Here is a 22,874-nt window from a genome sequence, read left to right as displayed (position 1 = left end):
ACCTATACGTCCCTGAGTTCCCCAGAGTTTAAGGCAGACTTTATTACTTCCTGGAACAGAGTTTTGTTGCCTGGCAACACCAGGCAGAGGTCTTGGCTGGCTGGAATGACACAAAGAAGCGTTTTTTAACTCGTCTAACAGGAAGTCATTTGTTGAGAAATTGCGAAATGTCAGTGTTGCACTGGAGTCATGTACTGTCTGTAATGTTGTTGTTTGTCTCACTGCTCGTCTTACAGCTAGCCTGCTCTTTATGAAATACTTATGTTCAGTCTCTCCAATATTATCGATACTCCTGTGATCCTTAAACACATCCCCACACACTGTACATGAAAATCAAACCTACCCGTATTTATCAGCCAGCTCCTTGGCCTGTTTCTCCTGAACCTCCCGCTGGTCGGCCAGGTCTGCCTTGTTTCCTACCAACACAATATCTGGATTCTCACAGTAGGCATTGGCCTGTAGCTGGCCTGGAAATGAATACAAACAGCAAAAAGGAGATGTTTAAGTGTAATACAGAAAAACTGTATCTCTGCACAGCTGAATGAACTTGATAAAAGTGAAAAACTCTGCCAATAGTTTCACTTACTGCTGTTTTATTTTATGCTTCCTTTGTATGCCCTTTACCAGGCATAAAACTACCTTAATTTTATGTGCAAATATAATGAAGACTTCACTGCCACTAGAGGCACTATAGAGCAATGTTTTGATAGCAAGATCAGAAGAAGACCTCAAAGCTAAAACAGTGCAGTTTCCAAACACGTAAAGAAATTGTGACATTAACAACATACTCATCCAGTTTCTGACGTTGAGGAAGCTCTGCTGGCTGGTGAGATCAAACATCAGCAGGAACCCCATGGCGTCCCTGAAGAACGCCGTTGTCAGGCTGCGGAACCTGGAACACACAGGAAATATGTATGCTTGATTGACAGGTTTCTCAGATCTTTCATTTCTTCTTTAAATATTCCCTCCAGACATGTTTTTGTGACACATAAAAATGATCTGCTTTGAATAATAATTTTCAACTGATGTCGTTTGTCATTTCAAATTCCTTAAAATTAAATTTTATCCTTCTCCTTCAGTGAAATATCCAGGAATATGCAAATATTTTTCCATTTTAAAAGTTTAACTGCTGGACAACAAGAAGTCTCCTTTCTCCTCCAAAAAGTCCATTCTCAGTGTATGCGCACTGGAGGTTTCAAGTTTCCATAACACACTTGTATAAGTTGCATGGACCAGGGTTGACTTTGAGACTAGGTGAATGAATGTGAAAACAGCCTTTTAGTGTCAAACTCTGCACAGTGGAGCTCATTCACAGAACAATCAGCAAAACCTGGTGTTGAGTGTAGGAGGACTGTTACAGTAATACTTTTCTACTTAAAGCTACAATCATTCATATTTTCACATTAACAAAGAAACAATTTGTTGTGAAAGGGGTCACTCTTTGTGACAAACCCACAGAAGTTGGTGGAGACCAAAACAGAGCTAAAAGAGAGTAACTTACATTTGTCAGGCAGACACAAAATGACTGCAAATGAATGATGATGTTGCTCTGCATTTGTTGGATGTGTAAACAGGCTACTGTTTGTTAACAAGTTTGCCAAATCAATTCAAGATCTGTCAGCGTAGTAAATGGTACATGGACTGTACTTATATAGTGCCTTTCAAGACTTCATTGTTGAAAATGTCGGTACATTATGAGTCAGTAATGTGACTTCCACAGTGAACTTGTATGTTCTGTGGCATGTTGGGCTTCTGGGTGTGACACCAGCAAGGAACATAACTCTGTATAAACATTACATGTGAAGCTTCATCAGCAAATATGTGACAGGCAAACACAGCAAACAGTCTGAAATACTGATCACACAGGTGGAATAATAGGCGCGCGATTAAAGGATCATGGATCAGTTTCTGGAAATAGGAATTTGTTCCGTTACACTGAGCAGAAGAAATGAAGTTAAAATTATGTTAGTAACACTGACTCATCCACCAATGATTCATCGGTCCTTTATAAACAGATTCAACACATCGAGGCCCGTTCCAATTAAAGACCACGCACATGCACTCTCACACATACATGATTGACACATATGGTATATCCAGGCAAAGAGGCACACACACGCACACACACACACAAACATAAATAATTGCCACTGATTTGTTTTTCCCTAGAACCATTCAGAGTGATTATACACACTCGATTTCAGCAATGAGCTTCATCTTTGAGTGGTTTGCCATCACCCCCACCATTTAACATGTATTACATTACAGCCACAATGTAATATGTGAAATTTTATAGCCAGAATGAGACGCATTATTGCCTGTCAATCAAGCAAAAGAAATAAAACATACTTTATTCCTGTAGAGACACTCGCTCGTTGTATTTCTTTAAGCAGCATCTATTGGCCACTAGAGGAGCTGCAGCTGAGTGCAGTACAGCTCTGTGTGCGTTAGTTTTGGAAAAAGAAATATGTGCAAGTGATTGTAAAACAAAATTGTAATTGTCATGATGGAAAGACGAGCCAGTCCCAGTGTGACGAGGAGCCAACCCACCTCTCCTGTCCGGCTGTGTCCCAGAGCTGAAGGTGAACCTTAAAGGTTTTCCCCGTGGTCGTCCCATTGGGGTTAGACGCTGTGTACACCTGAAGAGGAAGAAACAACACTTGTTTAGTTTTTATTTATCAGATACAATAAACTTGGTAATGTGTCTTTAATGGTCCAGTGTGTAACATTTAGGAGGATCTACTGGCAGGTATGGAATATATACATTAACCAAACACTGGCTCTAGATGGGTGTTCTCCGCACGATTTGCAGCCACTGTGGTTTCTCCTTACGCTTGGAAGGGGAGGATGAATTGAGTCAGTTGCAATCTGCAACTACACCGCTAGATGCCACTAAATCCTCCACACTGGTCCTTTAAGGAGAACTGGATACAGCTGACAGGAAATGATCCCATTAAGGGGCCACTGTACAGTTTCACGAGGCCCACCATTGGGTTGCAAAAGACGTTCCACCAAAATCATACAATGACATGTAAATAACAACCTATTCATTTCAATGACCCCTGCAGCATGTGGCCGGACAAAATCGAACAAAAAGAGTTTTACCTCACCCAGCGCGTGTCATCTGGCCACACACTACACTGACCAATCAAACAGAAGGGCAGGAAAGACTCTCGGTTCGTGTTTGTTGACAGGGTTTTATCTGATTATGTGAAGACATTGGAGTCAACTGAACAGTGTGTGTCCGGTCTGCAGCATTCAACATGGTGGACTCCATGCTGGGAAGCTAACACTAACTAGCCAGCTGTCTGTAGACATCAGGCTGATGTCAAGAGCCAGAAACAGCAGGAGCAGATGAATCAGTGTGCAGCTCTGTGCAGCGTTTTAGCATCAGCCAAGCCTTAAACTCAAGGATCTGTTACTGACAGGGAACTTCCAGGATCACATTTCATCATTTCACCAGGACCTGAAGCAACACGCCACCTGTTTTCAGAGTGTTAATCGCCCTCTCCACTGCTTTATTGTTGTGAATATCTCAGCAGGTCTGTGATCTGGACAGCGGTCCTGACTCTGTAACGATGAACTCCTGTGTGCTACAGCTGGCTGTGTTTCTGCAGGAAGCCTCGAGGCGTCATTCACACCTCTGACTCTCCCAGATGACACACACTGTCACTTTCTGCGACTTCCTTTTAAAGCTGCGTTCACACCGATCATGCTCAGAGCAGTTAGTTTGAATTCAGCGTGTTTTTGGTGAAATTTTCCAGGTGATAACAGACTTTCAAGTAAATTATGACACTTGTACATCTGACAGTGTGAGTCCACTACAGTGAGACCTGTGGAGCAGTTTGTTATTGGGGCTGAGGATTGCTGGATTACAGCACAAATGCCACAACTGCACATTTTTCCATACCCGTCTTTGCTGAATAAAATCGAATTTTTCTTAAAATTCGTCGAGGCGAGATTGCACAGTTGTCACACTAACAACCCAAACATCTAAGATGGCTTTAGTTTTTCAATCAGTCCTCAAACTAGAAAAGACAGAAACAACACTGCAAATATCCTTTTTAGGTGACTGAAATGCAGTACAAACTATTATTATTATTTTTATTATTATTATTATTGTTATTATCATCACTAGAAGTAGTATTAGTATAAATACACTATTTATAGGCTAGTAGTAGTTCTTAAAACAAAAAAACCCAAATAAAATACACCACAATAAAACAAGATAATTGGACCTGGAAAAATTAAACTAGGATTGACAATACAGAAGAAATATTATTAAAAAAAGGTAGGGGGGGTTAAAAGATGGTATTGATTCTGCATACCTTAGGTTTTCAGTAAGGGAATTACTACATACACATGCATAAACAGACACACACACACACACACACACACACACACACACACACACACACACACTCTAAGTTCTCACTTATTTGTATTTGTGTTTTTTAAGTCTACTTTTAATTTTCTACTTTATTTTAAGGTTGTTTTTCTTACTAATCTGTATATACATATATTTTACACTTGCTTTGGCCATGTAAATGTCTGCTTCCCATGCCAATTAAGCCCCTTTGAATTGAATTGAATTGAATTCCAAAGCTGAGAGGCCCTGACTGAAAAAGCCCCGTCATTTGAGCCGGCACTTAAGAGGGGAATCAGATGGAGAAAAAAACCTGGCATTAAGTGGTGCAGGGAGCTGCGTTGGTGGAGGTGTGTTGTTTTAGGCACCGGTGAGAAGTGAAATCTGATCCAGGAAGTTCAGTTTGCGTAATAGATGCGTGTGTTTGAAGATGTATTGTATTGCAGTTGCCAGTACTCACAGACAGAATTTTACTACTCTAGAAAGATTTTCCGACAATTGAGATACCTCTCAACTGTACAACAGTAGGAATAAGGCATTCATGTTGTGAAGTAATCCACCAGGAACATGTATTTGCGTTTATGTGATTGTGATTGTTTTGCCGGAGCCCACCTGCATTAGGACCCCCACTGTGTCACTAGACTGGCCTAATAAAGTCTTAAAATCATTGATTTGTTCACTATATTCAGCTGGATGTACAGCAGTTGTTTATTTGACAGTTTTGGAGAGGTGGACAGGTGCCAACTCTCCAAAGCTGTCAAATAAACAACCTCGTTGGGAGTCATGTGACTGGTCCACAAATTCTGGTTCAGTGGCTCAAACTGGTCCACAGTCAGCATTCAGCTTCCGTTTCCATAAAGACCCTGAGGAGGATCCACTGACATCACTGAGCTACAGCTGTGATCACACGTGTCCACTTCTGTTTGACTCTTGAAATGGGGTGTGATCTTAAGACACACACACACACACACACACACACACACACACACACACACACACACACACAGAGGAGGTGAGGAACAATAATCAATCCATGAGTCATCCAGAGCGATGGGATTAAAGCAACGTTGTCAGTATTTCTGACGCTCGAAGGCGGAATGGCACCCAAGTGAGCAAACCAAGCCTCGCCCACTCTCTGATTCAGACAGCTGCATCTTCCACTGAGACGTCTGGATGTATTTATACTGATCAGATTCCACCAGCAGGGGAACGTGTTTTGTCTCAGTGACAGTTTAAAGTGGTACTTCAACCAAAATCAATCCTTTGAGTACGAAACCTTCTATAGACTTGAAAGGCGGTTGTAAAGCGTCTTTTTATCTTGGACCGATTTCCTTTCTTTTTCCATTCATTACCACAGCAATCGTGATTTTAGAAACTCAAGCCACAGTTAATTCATCTCAGTTTATTGGTAGATCCGACCCAGGTTTGATCTCCCTGTACAAGTTAAAATAATGATTGTGAAAGCAACAGAAAATCCAGACCTGACCCGACCCACTATTTGTTCTTTGATAAGTACAGCCCAAAGAAAATACCTGGCCAAATGACACAGTAACTATGGTAACCAAGCCTGCATCACGTGAGCGTGTGGAGGCTGTCGTAGCAGAAAACTGACTGACTGGTTGAGACTGAGCACCAAACGAACTGGCCTTGATTCAAAAAGACCAACAGAAACATGCACACGTTTCCCTGCTTTTCTTCCTAAACATGATTAATATAAGGGATCAGAACTCACCACTCTCTTTTCCCTGAAGTCGATGCCAACTGTGGTGATGAACTTGGGGTTGAACTTGTTGTCTGTGTATCGGTACAGGAAGGTAGTCTTCCCCACGCCGGAGTCCCCCAGGGCAAGGAGCTTTATAAGGTAGTCATAATCCCCATCAGTCATAGTGATGACCGCAATAAACCTGTGGTGAACAGACAGAGACGCATGTTAACAAATAGACACACACAGAGAGCTTCTGGGCAAGCCTGTGTGTGTGAATAATAGCATGTGACATGGATAAAATAGAGGGAAAGAACATGGCATCAGAGTCCAAGAAGCTGAATAGAAAACATACTCAGTGATAGAATGGAGACGGATTGTGTCTGTGTGTGTTATACTACCCCCTGTTGAGTTATGGGACTGTGGTCAGAGGGTCGATCCGACCAGAACATGACTTTCTGGGAAAATTGTGACTGTGTGTATGTGTGTGTGTGTGTGTGTGTGTGTGTGTGTGTGTGTGTGTGTGCGTGCGTGCGTGCGTGCGTGCGTGTGTGTGGGAAAGAGAGTGTGCCTTTATATGTCTTAGTACGAGAAAGACAGAGAGTGCAAGAAAGTGTTAAAATGTAGTACACTGTAAGAAAACAGCACAGCATACAGACAAACTCATACCTTAGGTTCATTCATTTATATTATTCACAACAATAATCTAGTAAATTGTATTATTTAGAACAATGTCCTGAGGCTGGTGCTTGAGGAAAGGTAATGGATCATTAAAATCTAAAGCGGTTATCCTCTGGGGAGTAGGACTGTGATTAAGAAATTTAAAGATCCCCTCCAGACATGTATTACAACATATATATATTATTGCAGACTGTTTGTATGTATACAAACAGTCTGCAATAATGTTTTTTCCACAAAAAAGACTTAAAAGGGCATCTACTCCTTCTACCTCATTCAAAATTCAAGAATCTCTGAATATGCAAATATTGTCAATTTCTAAAGTTTTCCTGCTGGACACAAGACGTCTCCTACCATCTGTGAAGTCCATTCTCAGTGGATGTGCATTGGACATGTCTTTCTACATCACGCTGTACAAGTTGCATACTGGACCAGGACTGAATTCCAAACTATTTGTGATGTCACAAATCATGCTCGTAACCCCGTGCCCCTTAAAATCAGATTTCCACTTTCAGCAGATGAATGTGAAAACATCCTTCTAGAGTCAAACTCTGCACATACAGCATTCACACAGCTCACTGTAGGGGCAAGAAGAAACACTAATTAATGGTGCTAAAAGTCAGGGCAAGGGGTCACCATGGAAACCTGGCCTCTATCCATATTGTATCCTGCAACCAATGCACAAATTGCAATTTGATAAGTCAAAGATGCTAAACTTTTCAGAGAAAGTTCATCAGTGGCATCCACTTATTTTGGTTAACTGAGTAAGCAGAGACGGTATCTATAAAAAGGAAAGGAATGCAGTTTTCATGCGAAATTCTCGAAATAAATCTTCATGTATCTAATGATTTGTAGTCTGGGGTATGTTTGTCTCATGGCTAAATGTTGTATATTTAGAGAGAGGATCATAAGACTCTAATTTACTCAGCTGAGAGGAAACACATATAACACTGTGCTTTATTACAGTAAGAACAGTGGTTACCAGGAGCTCTGATCTCCTCACAACGCCCCTGTACCTCCAACAGTATGGAATCAGAGTGACCTATTCACTGACTGGACTGAAGCAAAACAGTACTACAGTAGAGTCAACTAGCACTCAATCCTTATTATATCTCTAACCACAGTTACGGTTCTCCTCCTGACACCCAGGAGAAAAAAGTGTTTTCATATTTTTTTCATGTCCTTTGTAATGGACACTGGGTCAGTGTTTTCCCCTTTCCACCTACATTTGACTTGAGAACCTTCTAAGATCCAGTTTGCTTTTCCAGGGGCTAAAGAGCCACCTTAGAGCCACGTCCTTACGCCAGTGTATATGTCTACAATGTTAGTTATTGTTACCAAGGTTACGCTAGCTGGCTACCTAGCTAGCTGTTGCTCTACTAACATTAACCAAGCAAGCGTTGTACTACTTCCTCATGTCGAATGTAACAATAAAGTTACAAACGTAACATTGATATGAGAAATGAGTATAATGCGCACTTCGGTAATGTTAGCTGACCAAAAGTTAGCTAGCAACATGTTGCCCTCAGCCCCGGTTGCAAGCAGTTCTTGGTTCTAGACCAGCAAAGTGTTTTCCTGGCCAAGAGCTGGTTCTTCTGCTGCCAAAACACAAATAACTGGTCCAAGGTTAGGCAGGTGGTAAAGGGGTCAGAAAGCACCGCAACCTGTCCTTTGCAGGTCTCCCAGAGGCCTGTTGGTCTCCTGTGGCAGCCACATCAGAGAAATGCGGGACAGTGCGGACAGTCCACGTCTTTGTGTGACTTGACACCGGATACAGGCCGATCGTACGGCCACACAGACCACAATCTTTTCTGCCTCACTCAGTGCTCTGTCTCCTGACGTTTGGAAAATGGTTGAGAAGAAATAAGTCCCACTGTCTTCCACAAAGGGTTTAAATGTGGATTTTAAAAAGGTCTAAAATCTTAATATAAGACTCATAAATAAAAACACAGCATTCCTATGAAGAAGAGAAGCGTTATATCTTTATAAATTTAATCACATATCTCCCTAACTGCCAAAAACATGTTTGCGACATTTCCTGCCTTTTTGAAAAGAAAGATAAATGAATCGCTTGTTCATCTAGAAGAAAAAGTAGTGGTGTGAATGCTAGAGCAGCTAGTTCGACACAAACGTTACACTTTTGGCTAAGATTTTTTCACTAGACACACTGAGGAGCAATTCAGTGTCTTGCTCAAAGACACTTTAACATGTGGACAGGAGGAGACAACCCTTGACCACACAAGCTACTGTACATATAAACCCAACCCAAACAGAGGAACGTGACACCGGAACATATTCTTGAGATTATTGCTAACATGACATGCTAAAGAGCTAATGTGCTGACATCCTAATCATTAGCATGTTACACTAACACACTGAATCTCTGCATTTTCCATGCTAACAGCATGTTAACATGTCAAAATAAATGTTTGAATGTACACATACCAAAATGCTATTGTTAGCATGGTAACATAGAAACATGCTAAATGCCGCACATGTCGTATCAGCTAGTTAGCATATGAAAAATAATACTTCCCAGTGAATGTTTGTCCTAACGTCTTTTTGTTATTTCGCATTCAAAACTCATAACAAACCAGACTTTGACAACATCGTCTCTGTGTCTGTGTCTTCCTGTGCAAGAAAATAACGAACTTAACTTCAGAAATGGTCCAGAGAATGTGGGTAATGTGTGTCTGTGAGAAAAAGGTCTTGGAAGGTCTAGAAAACGGTCCTTAGTTTCTTTTATTTGTTGGGACACTTTGGCACCACAAGACAGCAAACTGACAGATGTTGTTCTCACACATTTAGCATCCGTCAGTCCCGGCACTGATGGAGCCCTCTGGGGATGAGAAGTTGGGGGTGAGACAATGGGGAGAGGCTTATTGAACGGTCGCTACTGGTGCAAAACCAGAAATGTTTGTAGTGCGATCGGTCAGTTAGTCATGATTCCCTGAGGGTAAAACAGTCAACAGCTGCTTGGTCAGCTGACGGCAGAGAACAGAACAACTCACAGTCACCCTGACAACCCACAACAGCACAGAACAAAACAGAAAGAGAATAAAGTAAGGATTTAGTTCATAATGTGTGCTCTTTTTCTTAGTAGTGCTTGAGGGAGAAAGGAATTTTAAAATACTGTTTGATTTTGAATTCATTCCTAAACTCATAAAATAGATTTTTGTACATTAACCAATATCGCCCATGTCCAGCTGCAATTTCCTCCATGTTTGAATGCACTAAGTGAGTTTTCTAGGTGTTGCCAGGGCTGCCAGTGGGGCTGAGAACCCCTCAGGGTGGGCTGCTAGGTAAAATTAGCCCAGCAATGAATCCTACTTTTGTGGCGATTATAATGTTCAGTTTTTGTTATGCTTTTAAAGTTGCGGATGTAGGTGTACCTAACAATGGGGCAACTGAGTGCATAGCCTACCTAATAGGAGAAATATATACCAACTAATATAAAAATTGGTTCACAGCTTTGCCACACTAGTTTGTTCTCCCTGGTGTCTGCTAAACCTCCCATCTCAATAACAAGCAAGAACAAAACAATAAAACATACAGGGACATTAAAAATGTATGAGCCATCACCCACAATGGGAGAGAGGAGAAACAAATAGAAAGAGAGGAGAAAGGAAATGACAGTCTATAACAGTCCGGTCATGCTGCACAGAGAAGAGATGACTTGAGAGTTTGTATGAGGACACATCAGTGTGAGTGTCAACTATCAGAACGCGTATCAGGAAGTTGTGTTTTGTTCTTCCTCCTCTGTTATCCTTCACATCTCAGAGATAAAAAACCGATGTCACTGCTTTTAGCCACACTGACACATTGTTGTCCCCGTACTTTGACTATGCAAAGCAGACCTTTTTAGTTCACTGCTCTTTGTTATTTAATATTGGAGAGTTTATTTTGTATTACACATTACTACTGTAGCACATCTCTTTGATCACAAATAAGACTCTTCTTCGACACCTAAAGCATCAGATAAGAAACAGCATGTTTCTCCATATCTGCATCTTCATGATGTCAATGACGCAAAGAACGCTGACTGAGAACACGTCAAAATGCGGACTTCCTGTTCTCTGCTCTCACATGTTTATCTCATAGTGGTCTGATAAATACAAAAAAAGAAAAGCCGAAAGACACACTGGTTTTCTAAAGAAAGTACAAGCAACAAAAACCAGACTAAATGCTTATAGCCATGCTGATGTTAGCTGAGGTATCTTTTTCTGAGTCATGACCCACCCTACTCTGATTGGCTTACCCCAGTGTTGTAGTCAAGACCACTTTTGTTGTATCAAAGACCAGGACTAGTCGAGACCCAACCAAGACCAAGTCCAAAGAGGTTTGAGTCCATGTCAAGACTGAGTCCAAGTGAGAGAGACAGAGTTAAGACAGAAAAAAATGCTTTTGCCATTGCCAATGAGGTGAGTTTGGCAGCAAGGCATATACCTGAAAGCGACACGGGTACCCATGGTTAAGGCCCGTTAAATGTTTCCTTAACATTGAACAAGCACGCTTCAACCATGATTTTGTTTTGAAGGAGGAACTTGCTTTCGAAAAAAAAATACATATATTGCTGGACTAGGTCGAGGTTGTTGAGATATTTCCGTCTGAACCAAAGTAGTACACCGACTGACGGAACAACAGACAGACAGACCGACTGACCGACACTGCCACCCCTAGGGGAATGTCACTAGCACACCTATAAAAGCAAGAAAAAAAAGAACAAAAAATCGAAATGCACAGTTGATCGTAGCCAACTCTGACCACCCACTCTGGGCGGAGATACAGATCCCACAGGGTTAAAGGTTTCAATTTTCCTTTGTTCCAAGTGCAATAAATGCATTTAATTTGCATTGAGCCTTGACTGCACTGCTCAGCAGCACTTTATCGTGGCTACCATTCCAATGGTTTGATATTTTCAACGAACGGATGCATCTTATTTATTTGGTTGTTTGCTGTAACTGTCGTGATTAATGTCCCCTCGTATGTTGTGTTTTGCCCTCTACTGCAAATTATATTTCCCCTCGAGGTACAATAAAGATGTGAACTGAACTGAACTGAAAACTAGGAAAGAAAGTAAACCAAAAAGAAATGGGAAAAAACTGACAAAAACTACTGTGAAAAGAGAACAGATGTATCAACAAAACAAGGTGGAGGAAGGCAGACAGAGACCATTAGGACAGTTAAACTAGACTTATACTTCTGCATCAGGGTGTTCTCTGCCAGAAGAACTACTGGAGCTGACAAAAAAAAGTAACAGTGATGAAACATGGACACTGCAGGAAGTGTGATGGGTCAGCTTGAGACCAGAAAAACTGTCTGTCTGACTGACTTTGACGCCAAAGGCTGCTGTTCACATCTAGCAACACCCAATGTTACTTTCTTTGAACCATAACAGCCATCTCTCCAAACCCTAACCAAGTAGTTTTTTGTTTCTGAACCAAACCTAAAAGAGCAGATCCCCTCAGTCATTTGTAATGGTAATGGGTTACTTTGAAAGGCAGTAATAAACAATGTACAGTATTTTGGAGGACTTCGTAGAACTGTTTAAGAAAGGTTCAGTAATCTTCACTCAGATAGTAGAAATACGTACAAGTGTATCCTTTCCGATCTTGTAAAACCATTTTGGCGCTCTCAATCACAGTACTTCAGGAACATAATGGATCCACAACATGGCCTGATGAAGTAGAGCACATTTATATTGTGTGCTTTGTGCTTTTACAATCAACAGGTCCAATCCAACACCAAACTACTGTATAAATCACTTCCAACACCAGAGGAATCTACACCCCCATAGAGGAGCATAAATCCACCTGACAGACCCTGAGTGTAATTTCCACCATTCAGTGCTGTGCTGCTCTAAACACACACAGATTTATTACACACTGTGCATTCAGTCTGAACAGAGCAAGAAGGAGTGAAGATTGTGTCGGACAGCCTCAGCAAGCTAGCTTCACTGTATAGCTGCTTACATAATTAAAAGACTTAACTGTAATTTACTTTTGACAATGCAGAGGTCCTGATAATTCGTCCTGAACACCTTTCTGAAGAAGTAAAGCCACCCCTTGGCCACCTCACTCTTAAAATAAAGTGCACAAAAAAATCAATCTATCATTTAGTTAAACAGAGACAGCTATGCATGCTTTCATATCGTTGCAACCTGAACTATTGTGCCTTGCCTCGTGCCTTGTTTACTTGTCTGGCAGTTTCAGGATTTTACAAATGAAGGTCAAATATTGGCTTCATTGCAATGGCTGTCAATGACTTTTATAATTCATTGTAGTACAAAAACTAATTCTATTATTAATCACAAGCAAGGCCTTGTATCCAGCAGTGGAGTATACAACCAACTTTCTAAGCCTTTGTTAGGTCACCAATTTGGGTCCATTAAAGGTCCAGTGTGTAACATTTAGGACGATCTATTGGCAGAAAAATGTAATACAAATTTTATAGGCATCTCCTCAGTGTATAATCGCATGAAAATAAGAATCGTGTTTTTGTTACCTTATAATGAGTCCTTTTAATCTACAGAGCGAGTTGGTGCTCTTCTACAAAGTCCACCATGTTTCTACAGTAGCCCAGAATGCACAAACCAAACACTGACTCTGGATAGGGCAGTTCGCGTTTTTCGTGAATTTTCGTGGCTTTTGTAGCATCTCATATTCGCTTGGAATGGGAGGGCTATAATCTGGTAACTACACTGTTAAAAGTCTACAGCCATACTAGCAGCTCTTTGAGGCTGTACTTAGGCAGAGCACTGCTTTGGGCTAAATGTTAACATAAACATAATAACAATGACAATGCTAACATCTGATGTTAACCAGGTATAGTGTTCACCATGTTGATCAATTTAGTTTAGCCCGCTAGCGTGGCAACATTTGCACTGCAGCTGAGGCTGATGGGAATGTCATTAGTTTCGCAGGTATCTGGTCATAAACCAAAGCATTGGCCAAAATGTAACTTTTGACATGCTGCTGGTGCTAGAGGAAATGTCAGAGGTCATTAAGTCCATCTGGGAACATTAATACCTGCAACGAATGTCATGTCAGTCCATGCTATAGATATTTCAGGACCAAAGTGGCGACCAACACTGCATCCCTAGAGCCAGCCTAACAGTGATCAAGCTGTTCATGTACTGGCTCCTCGGCTCTGGAACTAAATTTACAAAGCATTTTCTTTCCTTTATTATGAGAATATTTTTTACAATGCTAATTTCTCACGATAAACTAAATAAAAAGCTTTAATTTCTTTTATTGGGAGTTCTTTTCATAACTTTTTTTTACAGTGTTGTGAAACTGTTTACCACTTTTCTACCTTTTATGTCCTGTCAGACTTCTGACAGGACAATACTTCAATATTATAAATTAATAGTAATCTGGTTTAAAGAGCAGTGTCTCAACTTGGAATAATTATAGTTATAATAATTCAGGAGCAGAGGAAGAAAGATGTTTATTCTTTGCTTTTTCATGAAATAGTTTTTTAATCCAATATTGGATATTCTATAGTAAGGAGAGAAAGACAGTAACAACAGTCTGCACTTACCCCATTACCCTCTACTTAGTTTAGCTATTCCTCATTATCTAAAAATGTCCGCTGATGGAAAAAGAGGGTGTTGTATCTTTGGGGTTCATTAGATCTTTATACATAATGCAACCTTGATCCTTTAATTAAATCAATAAATAATTCATATTAGTTGAATACGTTTTCATCCCAATCCAAGTTAGATTTTCAAATTTAATTTATTCTCATAAGACCAGATGGCTCTGAGCAACAACAACAACAACAAAAAAACAATTTCTTGTAGAGGGTATAGCTGCACAACAACGTGTAGGTTTTAACAGCTTAAATAAAAAGGAGGCAAATGGATTCTGGAAGATTTTGTGCTGAGTACATATACGAGACATCAGCATAACATAATCAGTAAAGTCTTGGTGAGTTTTAAGTCTAACAACATTAGTTTGTACAGAGAAACATCTCAGGGAGAGCCACGTTCGACTACTGAAAGCAGCAGGGAGGTGATGACAGCTTGGCCTTTGCTGTCTTAATTATTGATCAACAGCTCCAGGATTAATCTCACTGAAAATGCTCTCTGTGGTTTTAAGTAATCCCCAAAAGAGAAGTAAAATAGTCACTCAACACTTGTGAGGGCTACACATTATGTCTTTAAAGTTCCACCTTGTAGGATTTTTATGGCATCTAGCGTTATAGACGCTCATGGAAACCCCATTAGATGGTGGTTGGAGACATTTAAATGTGCCTCTGAGAACCTCAGTTCTCATGACAACACTTTTTTTTTTACAGGTTCTCATTTAAAAAAGTAAGCAAAGAATGAGTAAAGATTACTAATCTGACCAGACGTTTGATGCCAGCTGTCAGTGCTTAATCTATACACAATGATAAGGACAGATTTCTTTCATTAAAAACGTTAGACCACCACAAGTCATACTGTATGCGTTTCAGATATCGCAGACAAATCCGTATCATATTGGTAACAGCATATGTATGTATCCGATATAAAAACTGTTATGTTATTTGTTCAACAAAGCAGCCTTTCCATATTCATATCAATGCACGAACCCCATAGAAAAGGTATTTTTCCTTCCAACTCAAAATTAATGATAAATAGTAATAATAATAATAAATCGGTAATTGTTGAATTTTCCCCTCTAAAAAGCATATCTGTCTCAAATATCCCATAACCGGGTTCTATTTTCATATATATTCTCTCAAACTGTTATTTAACCACTTCTGTTTCCCAATAATCTAATATATATAAAATGTCTGCGGACATTTGTCAGAGACCTTTACGTTTGACTGTTGTGGCCTCTGAATCATCTTAAACAGATCAGACAACTGATTTGTTTTCCATCGGTTCTGTGCCGAGGGCCTTCTCTATCTTTTAATCTATTCTCCCCAGTCAACGATCAATATCCGCTAACATGGATGAAGATTGACCCTTGATCATCCAATTTGTCCCGACGTCCTCCAGGTCAACCCCTCAGATCGTCTGAAACCTTTTAACATTCAAGACCCTCTTAGCAAAACAGTGAGGCACATTTGAGACAACATAGCAGAAAGATCAATGAAGTGAATCTAAACAGCAGCTGGGTTGCCCGGTGTGTACCACTCCTCTCCACAAAAAACTAAATTACTACTATTACTTATGGCTATTCTTAGTTTTATCCACATATAGTGTATAGTGTGTGATCAATTACTGAAGTACTTGCTCATCTGGTGGCTCTGCCTTCTTTCCAGTACGTTAAACTGATTTTTACTGGGAGTCTGACTACATTCATGAGTCCAGTGGTCTGGTACAGAACCAGATCAGACAGAATGAGACACACTCGGCTCAGGTGTGCTATATCTATTTATTTATCCATCTGCGAGTCCCACCGGGGTTCCCTCTATCCCTCCCTAATCTCGCAGCACGACACGGCCTAACATCTGTACAGACAGCACACGCAGTTGGATCTGAAAGGTCAGCATAGATGTAGGAATACTGGGAGGCAGATGGAGGGGATGAGGAGGTCAAGGAGCAAGGGTCGGGCCTATACTGCAGGGCTAGAGCAGGGGTCAGCAATCTTAGGCACGTGGTAGCTTAACCAATCAAATAATTGTGCTAAAAGAGGTTTTTGGAAATGTTTCCCTCTCATCCACATGCAAAATTACTTCTTTTGCAGCCACTGGTGGCTGCACTTCCTGTCTTATTAAAGCACCTCATTGACTGCAATGTCGTGATTACGGAAGGAAATGTTTTTATTATGCATGTTGCCTATACGGATGGAATAAAATGACCGATCCGTTGGATATAAACATTTTGATGTGGTGTCATATTTAATGAGGTGGAGATTAAAAAAGGATACTAAAAGACAATACTTGTGTTGCCCCCTAATAGTTGACTTGACCGAGTCTTGATGTACTTTTCATTAGTCAGGTTGTCGCAGAAAAACAAAAACACTGTCAAACAACGTGCACTGCTGCATATGCTAACTATACTAGCTGCTGCCACTACCTACGCAGTCATCTTTAGTCAGGAATAGTCCCAGACAGTTCCCGCCTCAGCCACAGCCTGTTCACTCCGTTGTGAGATACAGAACTATCAGCTGCTGTAACATCAGACTAAAAGACAGCTTCTTCCCTCATGCTGTGAGACCTCATCCTCAGTGATCCATCGTGTAAAATAGTTGTTTGACTTATGACTTGATGTAATGTATGTCATTTTATATATATATATTTTTTGTGTTTTAAGCAGTAGCATAAAGGGAACCGGAATTTCATTATACAAGTCTGTGTTTCAGAAAGACCAATTACCTTGTATCCTTTGAAATAGTGGTTATTTTAGTTGTTTTTCAGAAAGGGATTATCATTTAATAATGTCCACAACACATCAGCTGTCAACTGAGAGGATGGATGGATGAAAGGCAATCAGCCAACACAACCGACACTTGGGTCCAAAGCAAACATCAAAAAACGTCCAGATTGACAGGATTTCTGGGGAATATTCTGGATCTCCAGAGAATGAATCTTAATGATTTTGATGACCCCCTGACTTTTCCCTTGAGCACCATCTTAAGGCCAAACATTCTACAGCTATGCCAGCGGCTCTGTGAGGCTCTACTTAGGCACAGCAGTGCTTTGAGCTAAATGCCTAATAATAAAATGTCTATTTCTTTATCTCCACTCTGAACAGCTACACATAAGGACCAGTGACTGAACAGATTGTGTTTACAGTTCTGCAGTAAAAAACCTGTGACATTTCCATCGAAGCCAATATGTTCTGCTGTTCTCTGTCTGTGGTTGCTTTAACACAGCAGTGACCCAGCTCACAACATATCCACCATGAAAGCTTTTTCCATTTGTTCACAGTCTGGTACTTCTCTGCCGCCGCACAGGAAGTGGAGGGTTTTTAGCTTTTAATGGTTTCTTTGCAATACAGAAGAATAATTCTCTACTTCTCATGCACAGTGATAGTGCTGCCTACAGGAACTCAACAGAAAAATCATGAAAAGTGGAAGTGAAAATACAAAGGAGGCACTTATCAAGTCGCACGTCTTCCAAGCCATCAGAGATCTTCAAATTCCAAATGCAAAGCTCTCCCTGTCCCGACAGAAATAAACAAACCCTCTCAATTTACGGACCTAAATTCCACTAAATCCAGCCACATGAAAGCTGATCAAGTGCAATCAGAACAGAACACTGTTAAATTCAAAGCCACGTGGAGACACCAGTGAGCATTGTCCTGCAACCTGCAGGTCTCATGACTCCAATAGTCTAGATTTTTTACTTTAACCCACTTACATTTTAAAGCTGTGGATCTGTACACAACAAACCTGAAAAACAACCAAGTGATGGACACTCAACAACTTTTTCCTCAGCTAATTCTATAAGTCTTTAGCACGCCTCAGACTGCATTGTGGCTATTGTACCATGAGCACAAAAAGAGAGCAAGCAAGAGAGGCTGTTTAAATTCTGACTACTGAAATTGATGTGCCACAAACAGCTATTGTTTTATTTTACAGCTCAAAAGACATGTTTAAAGGCCCAGTGTCTAAAATATAGGAGGATCTATTGGCAGAAATGGAATACACTATGAATAACAATGTTTAAATTAGTGTATAATCACCTGAAAATAGGAATCGTTGTGTGTTATCTAACAATGAGCTACAGATGCTGCGGGCCACCTTTCATGGAGTGTGCCATGTTGCACTGCCATGTTCCTACAGTAGCCCATGAGAGACAAACCAAGCACTGGCTCTAGATAGTTCTCCTTTGCGCGTGGAAGGGGAGGGTGAAGCGAGGCAGTTGCAATCTGCACACTGGTCCTTTAAGTGTGCAGTACCTCTTTAATGATAGCACATACTCACATTAACAATAGCAGTTGTGCCAAAAGGTGCTACTCCTAACTTTAATACTAGTACAGGAGTAAACATCGACATATAGCAGACTTCCTCCCAATGTACAAAAGTCAAATCACTTTTGGAGAGCTATCATGTCGTCCATCTTTACATAGTCAATGGGTGATAACTAATAACATCTATGATAGTCGTTATTAACAATATTACACCATAAATATCAAAATATCTTCTGTGAGAAACGTTTATCATCTACTGTGTTCGATGTTTCTACCTTACTCAGCTCCTTTCTCATCTACCAATCTCCGCTCTTTTCAGGTTTGTTGTACACAGCACATTTCTCCAGTATTTGACTCTTATTTGACTTTCTACTCAGCTCTTCTCCCTCTTTCCTTGAAACCTGTTTCTACTCTCTTTCATTGCTTATTGAGTTGGAGGACATGTGATCAGTCAGCTGACTGAATTTGTGGTTGCCCCAGGACAGTAAAACACACAGCATCATGGTCAGCTGGAGCCCCGCCCTGCGCTCCAGAGCCCCTTGCCTCTTACAGCTAAATGATTTGTCCTCACTGCTACAGTATATCCACTTAAAATGTTTTTATCATTGAAAGGGGATAAGTATGCTCATCTTGTGTTCTATTTTTAGGCTTAGTTTGGTTTGTCATTTTCCCTTTTTACATTTTCTGACATTAAATTTAGGACTAGCAACAGCCTGTTGTTTTTACAGTAGACAACAACTGAAGTCTGTATACCAAGTGGAAGCAGAGTTGCGTGCAAAATAATGATAATCACTACAATTCTGGTTTGCTGCTGCTCAATCTAATCTAATCTAATTGCTCAATACCTTGTGTGAACTATTATAAATCCCTTTTCGGTTCCAAAGTTCTCACGCTCCCTGCTGTAAGACTCTTCATCTCATCTTTGAGTTATGTCTTATTATCTCCAAGAGCTTGTGTAGCTCCATGGTGGGTTGTTACATATAAATGTATGATATAATTCTAAACTCTTTATTCTATCACAGTCCCACGTGGACTGATCTAAATTGATCTAATTTCTCCACAGGAGCAATATTGCTTAATTCCATCAACAGTTTCAATTTAAAATCTCTTCAGCCTCCCAAAAAAAAAAATTAAGGTTCTTTCCATCAGAAACTCTTGAACTTAAATATCCTCTTCACAAGCCTTGAAGTTGACAAGGCATGAAACTAATACATTGTGCAACATCTTGAAGCGATATATTAATGTTGAGTGGAACACTTGAACCCACGGCATGACATCTGGCAGTGTTTACGAGCATTAAACTGTTTTACTTTCACGTCAGCGCTTCTTTTTTTAAACGGTCAACATTTCACTTTGGAGTTCATCTCATTACTCCCAATCACTGCCTGGTGTCTGAGGGGAAATTGGAAATCTTTTAACCTTTGACCCCTGTCACAGTAACTGGTTTATCCAATCATTCATTTGGCCCATACAAGACAAGTCTTACAGCCCTGGTGGTTTCAGAAGTGCACAAGTGAGTGAGAAAGAATAGGTAGATGATTATTTTTTACAGTCTGTATAAAAACACCTTGTCTACCATCATTATAATAACAAAGCAAATGTCAAGTAAATCCCTAAACCTCAAATGACAGGTTTTAAAAAATAACATCTAACAACTAAATCTTAATGTTAAAGTTACCATTGGGAGAACAATCTGAAAATTAAAGCTCCCCTCCAGTCAGAAACCAGTGTTTGTTCTTGTTCCTACAGTGTGCTGTGTGAATGCTGTATGTGCAGTTTGACACTAGAAGGATGTTTTTACATTCATCTGCTGAAAGAGGAAAGTTTCTCTGTGTTAATTGGATATCGGATTTTAAGGGGCGGGGCCTACGAGCATGATTTGTGACATCGCAAATAGTTTAGAAGTCAATGATGACGCACAAACACTGAGAATGGACTTTACAGTGAAGTAGGAGGCATCTTGTGTTCAGAAGGAAACCCTGAAATAAACTAAATGTGGATATGAAATGAGGTAGAAGGAGTAGATTACTTTTTAAAATTATTTTAATGTGGATAAAAAACATATCAGACACACATTATTGTTCCAAACAGAGTACTTGTATATACATTCTAATATATGCCTGGAGGGGTTCTTTAAGTATTCATTGGTGATTGTGTTTCACAATAAAAAAAAAGGTATTCAGTTGCTACTGTAAGATTCAAATTATTACAGCTATTATTTGCAGCCATGAAATATAATCAGTCACAGTTCTGCTGCACACATGAAGCTGGTGATGCTGATGTCTTCCTCTGTGGCCTCATCTTACTACCCACAGGAAACAAGCATGGTGAATACTGACAATGTAGAGAATATTTGTGTGATGTCACTCACCATGGGAAGCAGCTTTATACCTTGGTTAAAGAGGTACTCCACCCATGTTGTTTGAGCATCAATGCTGGTGTTAAAATTGACATGAAAATCTGCACTTTGTGGGTTTAAAATGGCTCAACATGCCCTTTACTGTTTGAAATCATGGAGACACGGCGAGTCCAACAGCAGCTGCTCATTAGCTCTGAGTACCAGCCGCTGTTTCTGCTACGCTGCTGTGGTCAATTCTGTCAATCACTGCGGTCGGTATCGAGGCCACGCCCCCTAAAGTCACTGTCCTCTGCAGCTTTTAAAAGCATTTTTTTTTAATTTGCTGAGAGCAAGGGAGTTAGCACAACTGAGGGGTGTAGTTACACTTTAATGTGTATACTGTATATGTACTGTACGGATTTTATAGGTTTTTTTTAATGTGTTTTCTAAATTCTGTACTTTTTTATTACATATTTTATATAATTTATATACAGGGCCCACTGTTTGTTGCCTAAAGTACCAATAAACAGACGTAAAAAAAAGAAGAGAACACTGCAGATTAAACGTGTTAAACATATTAGATTTCATTGCAGACTAAAGACTGTTCACAGTTTTTCCTCCATTTAGTCTCAGCCTGGTCCAGCTGCCGGCTACATTTTGTGGGTCTTATGACTTTACTGATTAAATAATGCTTCCTGTTTTTGTCACCTGTTGCACGTTTGTTTACACTGTACACCATAATGTTCATGGTGATATTGTCCTATCAGTGCTGGGTTAAGATTTTGAAAAGATAAAATTAAATAAATGGAAGTACTCCATTAGACAATGCCCTTATCACGCACAAACACACACACATCTCTGTCCTCCACTATGAATAGACAGAAGGCACTTACACTTCTAATATGTCACATGCCTCACCCGTTAAACATAGACACAAAGAGGAGGGGGCTGGGGAGTGCAATAAATGAATTCTCCTGAATCAGAGGAATTATTTCTGCTGTAAATCACATTGTTTGACACAGAAACTAAAGCTGAAACTTTGCTCACTAATGTGTTCTATCAATCGTATCTTTCACTGATGGTTTTTTAGCCAAGTCTAAAAAATGTTGGGTCTTTAAAACAATTAGTACTGGAAAGTCGGCTAAAATGTGCCTTTATATACCCCTATTATTGAGAAAGTAGGCCTTTAATTATTAAAAAAAAGTAAGTTTATTTAACAATTTTAAACAAAATAAACCAAAAAAGTGGTCTTTTCTAAGTGGTCATTTTTAAGAAAATGAGTGAGGTTGGTGTTTTAGGCAAGTACGTAATTCATTTCACAGCCTAAGTACTGAGAGCATAAATAACTAAATAGTAGCCTTAAAATTAAGAAAATTGTTTTATTTAAGTGCCTCAAAGTTTGGAGCAAGATAACACGGCTGGTTTCTCCTACTTGAAACAAACACACTCATGTCACTTTTACTTTCCAAAATGGCTTCTGTTTTCACCATCACACATCATGCATGCTAGAGTCAAATATTTACCTCTGAATCTCCTCCGTTATAAATCCTGAAAGAGGAAATGCTTGTGATAAGTAAGCAGTAGGAAGAGACCTTTATCAGCACGCAGAAGTTTCCCTCCAACACTCTGAGTCTCATCCACTGAATCCTGAAGCTAATTACAGTTTTCTAACATCTGTGCTTTAAATGACAATATTTCCCCTCTGCAGTCAAACCAGTTTCAGGATAATACTGTTTACACAAAGCAAGTGGATTTTGTTTTTCTTCTACAGAGCACAAGAAGCTCCTATCACAGTGTTAGACTTCCACTCCAGTTCTAATGTCACATTCAAAAAGAGTTTGGTGAAATGAAAGAGTGTGCCCTGGATGATAATGAAATACTCCAAACATCAAAGAAACCTAACCTGACTGGAATACAAATTCAGCTCTAGTTGTTGTTC

At 40.0% G+C, this 22,874-nt stretch overlaps 1 protein-coding gene across 2 annotated transcripts in view; it reads right to left on the bottom strand.

Annotated features, from left to right (window-relative positions):
- rab27b (RAB27B, member RAS oncogene family) overlaps positions 1–22,874 on the bottom strand; it is a 57,166-nt gene that overhangs the window by 7,608 nt on the left and 26,684 nt on the right. For both annotated transcript variants that reach the window (XM_051411996.1, XM_051411997.1), the window contains exons 2-5: positions 6,099–6,270; positions 2,551–2,639; positions 789–892; positions 344–467 (exon numbers count right to left, since the gene is read on the bottom strand). In XM_051411996.1, the coding sequence (XP_051267956.1) occupies positions 344–467; positions 789–892; positions 2,551–2,639; positions 6,099–6,251 (470 nt within the window). In that variant the 5' untranslated portion in view covers positions 6,252–6,270. The remainder of the gene's footprint in view (positions 1–343; positions 468–788; positions 893–2,550; positions 2,640–6,098; positions 6,271–22,874) is intronic.

This window comes from Dicentrarchus labrax, unplaced genomic scaffold (assembly GCF_905237075.1).
Source record: "Dicentrarchus labrax unplaced genomic scaffold, dlabrax2021, whole genome shotgun sequence".
In the NCBI taxonomy this organism is placed as follows: domain Eukaryota; kingdom Metazoa; phylum Chordata; class Actinopteri; family Moronidae; genus Dicentrarchus; species Dicentrarchus labrax.
Note: the sequence above shows the minus strand (reverse complement) of the source record. Positions and strands in the feature narration are given on the sequence as shown.